Genomic DNA, 13,915 nt, shown 5'->3' with positions numbered 1-13,915 from the left:
TCTCCTAATCAAATAACAATATCAGAAAAAATGAGAATAGTTAGTTAGTTAGTGGAAGTAGCCAAAATGGGCAAGTGGACCTCAGTTCCTATTACATAAGGTACTAGGAAGTTTGTGATAATGAAAATTTATCACAGTGTAATATCACTTACTTACTTTAACAGTGAAGGAAAACATTGTGATGAAACCTGCACACCTAAATGTTCTTAGGATTTTCTTAGGTGTGTAATCCACCAATCAGCACTAGGCCAGCGTGGTGGACTAAGGCCTAAAAACCCTCTCAATGGTAGCGAAGGCCAGTGTCCAGCAAGGGGATATATTATATGGGCTGATGATGATGACTAGGAACTTAAATACTACTACTACGACAGTACACATATAATCCTATATATTTACAAACTATAAGTTTGTTGGAAATTGCTAACATTATTTCATATTTCCAGATGTCCAGCCACTTGAAAATAGGTGTAGTAATGACAAAGCTATCCAAGTAGCTCCAGCACAGGAACACGAAGGCAAGACAAGTGTGTATTGCCACATCACCCCTTAATATATCTGAAGCAAGTATAAGTAAACAATCAGAACCAGCAAAAAAAAACTGTTGTTCCTGAGGACAAATTTGACAGTGCTGAGTCAAATGCACCAGCAACAGAAGGATCAACTGTTGACTATGAGTTATCTCTCTATATCTCCACTCCATCAAAGACTTGTGCACTTCAGACTATAGCTCTCAAGAAGACTGAAAAAGTTGAAAAAATGAATGTGTTAACAACTTTATCTAAAGTGAAAAATAAACAACGTTTATATATTGATCTTCCACAAGAATTATATTTCATAATAGGCTTGATTGAGAAACATACAAATGTTTCTGAACAAAATATTATATTATGTTTGATGAGAATAAAATTCAATAGAACATTCTCTCAATTGGCTGATGATTTCGATTTATCTGTAAGTCAAGCAAGCAATATATTTTTCAACAAACTCCCAGAAATTGCAAATGTAATATCACCCCTTGTTAGACTATAAAAAAAACAATACAATAAATATATATGCAGGAAGGATAATTGATGTCAACTTGGTGGAAAATAGAAAGTTTTTAGATAGTTTGCCACCTACAAAACTCTTTAATTAAATAAGTAATCCTTACTTATAAATAGGAATTTTTGTAAGTATTTTCACTCTTCATTCAAAAACTACTGAACAAATTTTAATAAGACTTCTATGCTGGTCTTCTATGGCTAGCAAGTCATTATTATTTCAATTCTGTTTTCCACAAATGTGCTAAATATGGGCTTATATATATGAAAAGGAATAAATATTAATGTTATGTAACCGTTGTACCTGTATGTTAAGAATAATTTTTAAATAAAACACAATTTAAATTGAAATATTATTTTTATTAAATCACATTCACTTTGTACACATCAATATTTTGTACTCCCTAAAAGGAAAATAGGTATGAAGTTTTTTTTAAATATTTAACATTACATTTTTGCGTAAGATTAGAAAAATGTTATTCTACCAAAAAGAAACTACATTATCTAACAACTGTGCAACTTACTCGGAATCAAAATCAATACCTACTAATTATAGTGACCTGATTATTTTTTTCAAAGTTGCTGGATGCTACACAGAAGTAGCAAGTTTAACTTTTAGCACAATACATATGCATTTGAACTTGTGCATAATATCTTGCTTTAATTTTTTTTTGCCTTTTTATTTATGGAAACATAGCATTACTCACTTGCTTGTTTGTAGATCTATCAAAAAAACATAATTTATGATTGTTTTAGCACAGTGGGCAATACCCTATTATTCATATTAATTATATACGGCGCGGCGATGCGAAAATTCATTACTGAATTATTTAAGAATGATAGGCATAATATAATATTTTAATTCGCGATCTGTTTATAATTTTTAATATATGATTTAAAAATAAGTTATCTTTAATATTTTTAATTTTGTGATTTATGGGGTGGTCACAGTCATTATTATAAAAATAGAAATTTTGAGGAAATATAAATGTTTAATACAAATTATTTTGATAATCGAAATAAATTCATATCAATCCAAATTCATATTTGAACTATGAAAATTGTATGGGATGTAAACAGAAATATATTTTATAATTATAATGACTATTTATTCCATGCAGTATCGGTTAGAGAAGCTTGCACAGCTTCTCTAACCGACACTGCAACTAGAATAAAGTCTAATAAAGAATAAGAATAAACTTTTCTTCGAAGCTCAATTCTACAAGGGTATTCAATCAGATAGCTATCTATCTGTCGGTCCTGTATGAAATTTTGGTATGTCGAAATCTTGGATAAATCCAGCAAAGCTAAATAAAGTATTTACCTAAAAAATATGTTTATGCTTAAAGTCACGTGTTTATGTTATTCGAAAGTATTAAGCTCCAAGCAGCATTTAGCTCCAACTAAATTCATTAAGAACCAATTTTTCAATCGATGATTAAAACAACATTAATACTGAGAATGAATAATTATTTATAAAATACACATATGTTTTGACCACGAATTTTGCACGATAATTTAAATTAATATTCATTAATATTCATTTAAATAAATATGAATTAATCTTCTTCTTCTATAACTCATAGTCAACAGTTGATCCTTCTGTTGCTGGTGCATTTGACTCATCACTGTCAAATTTGTCCTCAGGAACAACAGTTTTTTTTTTTGCTGGTTCTGATTGTTTACTTATACTTGCTTCAGATATATTAAGGGGTGATGTGGCAATACACACTTGTCTTGCCTTCGTGTTCCTGTGCTGGAGCTACTTGGATAGCTTTGTCATTACTACACCTATTTTCAAGTGGCTGGACATCTGGAAATGTGAAATAATGTTAGCAATTTCCAACAAACTTATAGTTTGTAAATATATAGGATTATATGTGTACTGTCGTAGTAGTAGTAGTAGTAGTATTTAACTTCCTAGTCATCATCATCAGCCCATATAATATATCCCCTTGCTGGACACTGGCCTTCGCTACCATTGAGAGGGTTTTTAGGCCTTAATCCACCACGCTGGCCTAGTGCTGGTTGGTGGATTACACACCTAAGAAAATCCTAAGAACATTTAGGTATGCAGGTTTCATCACAATGTTTTCCTTCACTGTTAAAGTAAGTAAGTGATATTACACTGTGATAAATTTTCATTATCACAAACTTCCTAGTACCTTATGTAATAGGAACTGAGGTCCACTTGCCCATTTTGGCTACTTTCACTAACTAACTAACTATTCTCATTTTTTCTGATATTGTTATTTGATTAGGAGATCTGTGAGTGTAACTAATTATTGACAGTTACACCTACCTTGACTAGAAGATGGCAAAGGTATAATAATACGACACATCTCATTTTTAGTAGTCTCTTCAATTTCCTTGATAATAGTGAGTGAGTCTTTGCCGTTTCACAAATGCAGGCCGAGGTTCACTATGAGTGAATTTTCGTTTTCTATCTGCCCGACAATCGAATTTGGATGGTAAACAGTTTGGTTTCATTCGAATTCATTTGATGGAGCTCATTATCTTGTATTGCATATAATTTTCCATGTCGTTTTCCAGCTAAAACATGAAATAATTTTCCAACAATTTCAATACATAACCTATAAAAAAAATATTAAAATGTTATTTTACTAATGTTAGGAATATAATTTCGACTGTGTCAAAATGTTATTATAATGTATACCTACATTATCTCTTGAAAGATAAATAATGAACATATTTACTTATTTGTTTATATTACCTATGTGAACGAAGTCTTAACCTATCTTTTTTATACCTTCATAGCGATAGGTATATAGGAGGATGGAAAAAATGTATTTGGTCTACCTTTACGTGAATGCACATTATTTTATTTATTTATTTTTTAATTTTTTGAATTAAACTGTATACCAATTAATTGATCCTTCAGGATTTATAATTGTTTTTTTTTCACGATTAAAACCGCGTAGAAAGATTAGGCATTATAGTTGACGCATGCGCCATAGATTATACACTTATGGCATGCGCAGTACACATATTTTGTATACATTTATTCAACTAATACAAATAGTTAATTAAACAAAAAATGAGTAATTTCGAAAGAGAACAAACGTATTTTATATAAGAACAATCGAAAATGAATATTTACGAGTAATTAAGGACGAAAAAATATAAAAAATTGCAATCGAGGGGCTAACTTGTAGATATATTTTTAATATTTTTTTTAAAATAAATAAATGGGGAACAAACAATTATTAACAGTGAACAATCAAGAACAAAGGATGAACAAACGAATTAATAGAAAATAAGTAGAAAAGAGGAAAAAAAAATTTTTTTTAGGGGCTAACTTCATTCACCCTGCTGATTCAAATATATTAAGTTTATAGTCTATGACATCCTGGTTCGTCGGAAGCCTGGGTACGTTTCTATGGAGGATAGAGGTAAGGAACACCACCTTGTATAGGGGACAAGTTGAAAAAGTGTCCATCTGTAAACAGCAAATCATAGTTCGAAAACTCATCGAATTAGCGCTAGTGTAGCAAGAGGAAATAGTATGAATATAGAAGTTTTAAACTGAGTGAAGTGTGTTGGATTGCAGTGAAGGCTATTGAAATAAGAGAAAACCTTTACTGAATATAAGGTTTTAATAAGCTGAAATTAACAGTAAAATTTGCTTTGATTACATTAGATACATTGACAAATAACGAATAAAACAGATTGACAATGACGTCAACTTATGGCTGATAATTTCAACTAAGAAGCTTACATCAGCTATGTTCCGATTTACACTGCGAGCACTGTTCAGTGCTCTCACTGCTATTCGTTACCTACGTTAAGGACTGACAGTATACAGTCGCAGTAACTTAAGAAATGATTGATGATACATGATAATGAATGGAATGGAGGAATGATACATGATTTCATAAATCTTCACTTCAGCACTTTTACCCTGCATAACCTCATTTCAATAATACGGTTATTAAGTCATTATAGATTAAATTGCTTGAAAAACAATATTTTCTTTTACTAAATAATATACTTACTTTTGGCGATTAATTCAACTGACAATAACTTGAATATTTTATTTTCAAATATAACTAATTTTAAACAAGATTTTTTTGCTGAAGCGAAAACACCGCCATGACAACGTCGATGACAGTATACTGTACTGTAAAGGAACGGCTTCGCAGTATACTAATTTGACGTCACACCTTACAGTGCTCGCAGTGCAAATCGGAATATACCAAAAGTTTGGTAACTTAGGGTGCTGTTTTTAAATTCTTTCCACTTGCTACTATGGGGCCATCTTAATTTGCTGCCCTTCAGTGGACACTCTTTCATATACTGAGATGGTTCTGCTTACCTATACCCTCCATAGTACGTTTCGGACTTGTGGCAGCGGCCATACAATAATGCTTGAATTAACTTAATACATACATTTTATAGTATGTGTGTGTCTGTCACCCTCCTAGCGATCATGTTTGATTAAAACTGAAGTTAAAAATTAAAAATAATTGTCCAACCATTATAGATAATTCGTTTATTAGTTTTTTATATTCTATTGATACTTGATTCCTATTATACTATGATTGGAAATGAATTAAGCAAGGTAATTAATTAATTCCTGATCTCAAGATCGAGAAATTATTCGATTGGGAAATTCTGTTATTACTTCTGATTTATTTTAACCCAATTTTCCATACATTAAAACAAAAGCGTAAAAATAGTCATTTTAGTATAATCCGTTTTAGTTGTAGTGAAGAAGCAATCGAGGTACCCGGGTGGCTATAGACACAAATTCTATATAGGTCCTAGATATTTATGTCATTTTCACTGTTGCAGTGGCAATGAAAAGCTCGTAATCAGTGTTTCCACAATGAGGGGAAATACCCCATTTGAGGGGAAATTAGGATCCATAGTGGGAGAAAAAGGGGAAGACATTAAAAAGGGAAATTGTGGGAAAACATGAGTAAAACCTTTCCACACTAGGGCCAAAAGTAAAAACTACAGCAGAAAAAATTTTGACGGGAAAAATCTCTGAGAAAGGGAAATTTGAATTGAGGAGTGGGGAAAGGAAATCATTAAAGTGGAAACACTGTTCGTAATTCTAGCAACACTTGACGTTCTTTCTTCCGGTTGCCAACACAAGGCAAGGTGTGTAATTTTGCTTGTCCACATGGTTATTCATTAAATATACGGAATATACCGCTACAATAAAACTTTCTTAACAGTAAAATAACAATTTACTTCTGCAAGGTGAAGTGAAAATGTAATCTAATTTAAAATCTATGTTTTGATCAATATTTTCCCGTTCGTCCTAAGCAACCTAGAGAGAACCTGAGTTTCGTGAAAAAACTATAAACTTAAATTGATTGATTGGATAAATATTTAAAAAAATTAAGACATTTTTTTACGAAATCATATCTCTGTATAAGTGAAACAGCCAGTGAAGTTCTTATAAAAAATCAAAGCTAACCTCACTTTTTGGACATGTTAGTCGGATCAATGCAAGATTCCAACACTATTTTTTTTTACAATATGATTATTAATTTTGTGAAATTGATGTCTTCCGTAATCTTATTCAGCATGTAACTTAAAATTAGAACAAACCAGGAGTAATACTTGGAGTATCCATAAAAGAGTATCCACTTGCTATTTTCAGATGCGTTCCGTCACAGTAAAGGATGTTGAACAAGACAAGATTGTTAAAACTGTCGCTGCTCACTTAAAAAAGTAAGTGCCTTCTAAATTTTTTAATATAAAATTTAATATGCGCATAATGGCAGATGAAACATTTAAGTATTTTTCCTAATCATGTATTTATTGGGTGCCAACATGTTAAAGATTAGTATAACAAACAACACACACTTTTAAACATAGGTCAAATCATAGTACAATAGGCAACTGGAGGCAATAATGATAAAATATTTAAAAAGTAAACAACCATCAGATCATTATTTACATTAAGTAATGAAGGATTGGTCATTGATCTAATAAAATTATCATTTCTAAACAAGACCTCAGTATAATATTAATGTTTTAAATTTGATAATGATAAAGCCTGACATAAGTAAACACCAATCACAATTCATTTGTTCTAAATTGTTGTTTAACAGTTTTAATCTTATGGTTGCTTGTCATTTTTTGTAATAAAGAATGATTTTGGTGATTATAATTAGGTTCAAGATCTGTGCAACAATAAAAATTGTGAAAAATAAAAACTGCTGACTTATACATCTTTACCATAAGCAGGCCTGAAACAAGCACATTTACTTAATATTATAGGTACAAGTTAGTATGTTTTATCAGTATTCTATTCCTTGATACTCAATACTTTTAAGAAGTGAGAATAAAAGAGTTCTCTGGCTGAAATGTAATTGACCAACTCAATGTTGGAAAGCAATTCACAAATTTATCACATCCTTAAATATCAGATTGTTTGTTTAGGTTTAAAAGGTAAACAGTCAGTTATTTTCAACATAAACAACCATTGATTTTTAATTTAAATAGAAAATATACAGCTATTGTGTACATTCTGAGGTATGATAAAGGGCCTAAGTGATTAGGTGTCCTTTTTGAAAATTGAAATTCTAATTTCTTTAGACATTTGCATGAGGAAACACTTGCCCTTGCTTTGAAGTATTTTTTATGTGCTTGTCTATATTTGTGTATTAAGTGTTCACAATAACAATTTTCTTAATTAATGTTCTCTAAATTATAATACTTAGAATAATAAATAATCTTATCTTTCCAATTCAGAACGGGCAAAGTCAAGGTACCTGAGCACATGGATCTTGTAAAGACAGCTCGCTTCAAAGAGCTGGCTCCGTATGACCCTGATTGGTTCTATGTGCGTTGTGCTGCCATCCTTCGTCATATTTACATTCGCTCACCTGTTGGAGTCAAGACTGTCACCAAGATCTTCGGTGGGCGCAAACGTAATGGAGTTACACCTTCACATTTCTGCAGGTATGATTTAGCAAAAAAAAAAAAAAAAGGTATGATTTAGCATCTTGAGCACAGAAAATGAAGTAGCTTATGATAATTTACAGTGTATTTGTGAAAGCATACATGAAAACAAAGATGTGGTAGAATTTATTATTTTGAAGATGATACCACTACACACATTTGTATATTTTTTAACTAATATTTTTTTTGTACTAAAAGCTCTAATGCCATTTCCAAAATACACACCTGAGGAACCTAGTCACTCTAAGAGTGCAGTTTTGGCTCTCACTAGCTTTATACAGAATAAGTGGACAATGTAAATGAATGTGGTTTTTACAACTCTACAAATACTTTCAGTACAATACAAATATTAAATTTTAGCAAAACCAAAAATGAATGTGTAAACAAAAAGTGATTGTGTGAATTTACATTGTGAATTTAAATTTAATGTAATATTTAAAATGATCTATTAATTATACAGGTATTTATTGTTTATAATAATTAAAATAAATACAAAAAAATTGTTAAACTGAACAAATTCACATTATGCATTCCATTTCTTTCAATGTAACAATATCTGTAATTATTTTGAAGCAGTGAAATGGGAACGAACATAATTTTACAAAATGTGTACATGAGCCCTATAAAATCAAAGGCAGCTAAACGTCATAGTGTAGTAAAATCAATGAAGTAGGAAACCTATGGAAATGAAACGTCAACCAAAATTTCGTGCCACTGTGACGTCATCTGGCCACAAAACATGGCGGCTTTAGTGCTGTACAAAAGATTTCAATGTTATCAGGTTTTATCGATAAACGTTCTTGGCTCATTTTATTTTAAATATTGTTGAGTATTATTTATTTGTAGAATTTATACTTTAATGGGAAGTAAGTAGGTATATTGTTATGTGCAAATATGATATGATTTAGATGGGTGAAATCTAAGACAAGTTCGTCCTTCGAATTTGCCAAGTAAACGATATGATGATTTTTAAAAGTTGCTACACTGATTTTATAAAGTTGTCGTTTGTCGCAAAACATAAAGATATGGCGTAGTTCAAAGCCATCAGCCCATTACTAGCATGCTAAATGTTATCGTATTTTGAGTACGTGTTTTTCTTAGACTATAACAATCTATTTTAATTGTTTTGCTGACTCTAAAGTCCGTAACATACTACCGCAGCGCACCCCAAGGAAGGTGCGCCGCACCATTTGAATCACTTTCGCTTGAGAGTGATTCAAATTTTAAACTTATCAAGGGACCGCGTGAAAAATAAAACACCTACAGAACATTTATTCATTAATTACAAACGTCATTCCTTGTGACTTCCTCTCTAATATCACTTAATTATTAAATATTTAACAAATTTACAATAGTGTTATACTCACTGCGGAATAAAACTATTTTATTTAAAAGGTTCCGAAGAGATTTTGTCGGTAGCCTTTTTCCCGAAATATCTAAACAGAATGTCTAAATATGTTTTGATGACATATTTTAAAGTGGTATTTATGATTAGTGTCATGATCAATAGATTCCGACCGAAAAATGGATTTTTCGGATGAGGGCTCCATAATGAATTTAAATACATATAGATAATAGTTTTAGGGCATCGACTTTCTTGAGATCCTATAAAATACGTTTTAATTATTATTTTTGTATGTTTTAAGCATGATAAATTATGAAATTTTATATAATCAATCATATTAAATCGATATCAAAGTCAATAAATAATGTACAACCCAAAACAGACGGCCGAACTGACGTGAAAATGACATTTGGCGCGCTAAACATGGCGGATTTTCGGCCTCATTAGACGGAGACGGAGATATTTACGTATATTCATGTTTCATTTTATGTACGCACTGAAATACTGTTATATTGTTTTCCTGCGAGTTAAAGTGCTGAGTAAGAACGAGATAGATATATGTTTATGTATGTGCCTTCAAAATGGGTGCTATTTATATAAGCAATTGTACGTATAGAACAATATGTCGTGTCCCTACTATATAGGTCTATGAGTAAAATGGATTAACTATGGCGCCATCTTGTTTAGTTGGACACGCTTTAGTATTTTCATGTTATAACAAATGCAGCTAAATCTCTAGCAAATTCAGTTCAAAAATTTAATTTTTACTGTGTACTCAAATATAAAAGAAGTTTTATCATTTAAAATTCAGATTATTAATAATATTCCCATTCTTTATAAATCTGCTTTAAAATAAAGAATATCATAGTTACCCGAACAAAGTTATTTCAGTTTCTCAAACCGGGAGTGTTGCTAACATTAGCCATAGCAAGAGCAGTACTTCAATGGATCAGGAGGATCTGTAATGAAGTGTTTAGAGCCGATTTTTGTAGTTTACCTCAATATTTGACAGAACTGGATTTAGCTGCCTTTGATTTTATAGGCCTCACATGACCTATTTGAAAATATTTTTTTTTTGCGTTTTTTACTGGGTGGGTAGATCATCTGAGCTCAAATTTAGTAGCCTAGTTTTTTAAGTGGTATGATCTTAATTTGTAAGATTGTAATTAATTATAATCCATTGTAAATAATAGCTTGGTACAAAGAGTGCTCTCTCTCACAACTAGTTCTATAAGACTGTGCACCTTTTAACCCGGAATGCTTGACAGTTTTTTGGTAGAAATAAGCAGGAATGGAATTATATAAATTAGCCACTTTTATTACATTTACATGCTGTTTTTGTGAAGTGATATATTCCTATGCTATGTTCCTATTTCATCAGGAAGATTGGCAATGAAATGCCAACCCTGACATAGTGTCAGCCCTTGATATGATTACACTGTGCATTCTCCTTTTAATTCCCCTTAGTAGCAGTGCCTTACTATCATTTTTGCTCTTGGAAGAGTTACCCGTACAATAATGCTTAATCTCATGTCCTTAAAAACAATGACATATTTAAAAACATTATTAATAGTACAACAAATTTACATTGCTTATATTTTTACACAAATTACAATTATTATTTTTCTTAGCTTTACCAGATATTCATTAATTTTTAAAAACACATTCTCTGAAATACAAAATACACACAAATTTGTCTTTTCGTTGTTATTTATTATTTTAAAATTTATTTTCTTTTAAAACGTAGAAATATAATCAAACTTTGATGTGGCATATCAAGGTCCCAGCACAAGTATAATTTTTGACTTAAAAAAACCTCAAAAACAACAAGATTATTACTAAAATATTTTGCACTTTATTTATTTATTTTAACTTTTCAGATATCATGCCTGGTTTCTGATGTAATGATACAGTTGTTTATTCGTTCCATACATTCGAAATTGTAATTAAAAAATTAGGAAAGTTAGCAAAAATCGGAATATAGTAATGATAAATTAACTCCTAAAATATTATGTCCTAACCAATTTAATGATAATCAGTTCAACTACTTTATTTGCCCTTCACGCTAAATTGTTGTACATAATGTGCCTTTTTTCCTTTTCTTTCAAGACCTAAATGAATGTTTTATGTCACTTTTTTTAATAAATAAATTCTTTGTTAGGTCATCAGGCAGTATTGCACGCAAGGCTTTGCAATCGTTGGAGGCATTGAAGCTTGTTGAGAAAGTTCAGGACGGTGGTCGCATTCTCACCACACAAGGTAGACGAGACCTTGACAGAATCGCTGCCCAGGTTCGTCTAAAGGCCAAGCAGCAGGCTAAGCAACAAGTCATTGTACTTTAATTTTATGCTAATAAAAATATAAAATTTAAAAATTGACTTTTATTTGTGAAGGAGTACTAGTGTAATTTATTGTAGAGATGAAACGGATAGGGGTTTGACCGGCTACCGGATACCGAATACTCGGTAAGCTGCGAGGCCGGAGCGCCGGATTTAGGCTACCGGATGTTCGGCCCTTTCGGAAATATTCATGCGCGTTCAGGTGTTGTCGCACATGAGCGGAGATCGCGACTATTTGGTATTCATTGACCACAATTTGCCATTTCATAATTCTGAGTATTAAGTACTCAGTATTATTTGCCTTTTGTATAACCATGAGATTTTCTTAAATTTTACTATCCGAAATCCGGCCGGATACTGATTTACTATTCGGTATCCGACCGGATAGGCCGAATACCGGATAGTTACCGGATATCCGTTTCATCTGTAAGTTATTGTTCGAAAATTAAGTATCGAAATCACAAGTCATTGATAAAGACATTTCAGCTTTATATGCGTAAAAGTTGTCTGGCGTTAAGGATAACATTCGGGTATTCGAGCCTTGCGGCAAGTCTACCAATTTTTATAGTTAAATACGTATTTAACAAGTATAATAATATGGTTTCCATGGTGATTGAATACCATTGTGGAATAAAGCCAGCAAAATTTATAAATTTGATGTCTGTCTCTAGGGCGTATGATAGGCCTAGTGAGAACTGTAAGCACTACAAAATCACAAAAACTATTTTATTTAAAGTTGATAAGAAAATGCAATCGATGTCTCCACGTTTTACCACAACAATAATTTTAGGTTATATTGACGAAATTAGTTTGGACTACGCTTCGATCAACAATAGTAACTAGATAAAGGGATACGTACAAAATTAAAGCAAAAACTGTCCGCGTGAATATATACTTATATAGCTACATTCGTTTACTAACAAACGGAGAAAAGTTTTGAAACACTTATACTTTCAAACTAATAACAACTATGGCACCGAGTAATAAAGTCACAAATCTCCAAAACATTATCTAATACTTACGATCATTCGTCACATAAAACGAGCAAAGCAATAAATTACTCCTGTCACTTACCAATAAAAAGACATATTTTAAACAACTTTTAATGTTAAATCAATCTTAAGTTGCAACAAATAAAGTAACTTTTCCCTTAATTGCTCTGAGAACTAACATCGTTTTGCTTTATTTATTTTTGCTTCTTGAAATGCCGATTTCTATTTACTACAGGAGGTAAGGGAGTCGCGCTTAACACTAAAATAATTTATTAATGAATTAAAGTAAAAGTTTAGTTGTTTACTTTATATGTTTTGGAAATGTATGTTTGTTAGTATCTATACATTACTTATTATTTTATTAGCGTTACGTTTTTGTGTAATATATATTTTTAAGTTTTCGCGACCAGAGCACATAATAAAACAACGTTTAAACGGTTTCAAGCGTGGTATTTTTATTACAATGTTTCGGCCACATTTCAGTAGCCGTGAGCTCGGAAGGCAAAGATGTCCAGTGTCAATAAGCGGAGTTCTTAGCTGGCTTATAAAAGTCATCTCTTTTTTCTCTGGCGACAATCGAGATCCGTTCTGCACACGTGATTGCTAGGAAAGCTAAAATAAAAATGGAAAGCTAAGTATCTAATGAGAGTCCAACAAACAGACACAAAAGCAGCATTAACCAATTTTAACCAACTAATTTTGAAGTGCTGCTAACAAATTTTAAAAAATTATTACAACACAAATCTACTCCATGCATTTACTGTTCTGTTAAGCAAAAGTTTGTCCATGTGTTGGCCGAGCCTTGGCCAACATTTGTAGCGGTGGTTAAAAATCGGTAATTTTGTTCAAAATTTAATATTATTTATAAGTTTAAAGCTTACAATATAGTTTATACTTCATGTACTTACCGAAAGTAAGATACTCCGGCCGTTAAATTGCTTTTTCGGGCCTTATTTTTGCAACTTTTGAATACACACTGCGGTATTGTGAGACGGGTTGACATTGGCTGTGTTTGAAGTGAACTAAACAAAATAAGAGCTCACATTTCAAGTGCGCTGTTATTTGACGAGACGGATTTTATGCACCGACCCGAAATCTAGTTACTATTGTTGATCGAAGGGACTACGTAAGCATGTGAGGTCTTGTATATTACACTGTCACTAACTACTCTAGTCATGAAATATATTAAATTTCCTAACTCAGCATACCTACTTCAATCAGTTAATAACTGCTCAATTCATATCATACCCTGTGCCT

At 31.7% G+C, this 13,915-nt stretch overlaps 1 protein-coding gene across 1 annotated transcript; it reads left to right on the top strand.

Moving 5' to 3' along the window:
• The first annotated feature begins 6,152 nt into the window (after positions 1-6,152).
• Positions 6,153-11,701, top strand: RpS19 (ribosomal protein S19). Its single transcript, NM_001043806.1, is given in 4 exon segments — positions 6,153-6,167; positions 6,676-6,746; positions 7,773-7,982; positions 11,489-11,701. Coding segments are annotated over 3 exon segments (462 nt in total). The 5' UTR covers positions 6,153-6,167; the 3' UTR covers positions 11,670-11,701.
• Positions 11,702-13,915: the final 2,214 nt, after the last annotated feature.

Source organism: Bombyx mori, chromosome 18, assembly GCF_030269925.1.
Source record: "Bombyx mori chromosome 18, ASM3026992v2".
Classification (NCBI taxonomy): domain Eukaryota; kingdom Metazoa; phylum Arthropoda; class Insecta; order Lepidoptera; family Bombycidae; genus Bombyx; species Bombyx mori.
The sequence above is the reverse complement of the archived record's forward strand: the minus strand, read 5'-3'. Positions and strand labels throughout refer to the sequence as shown.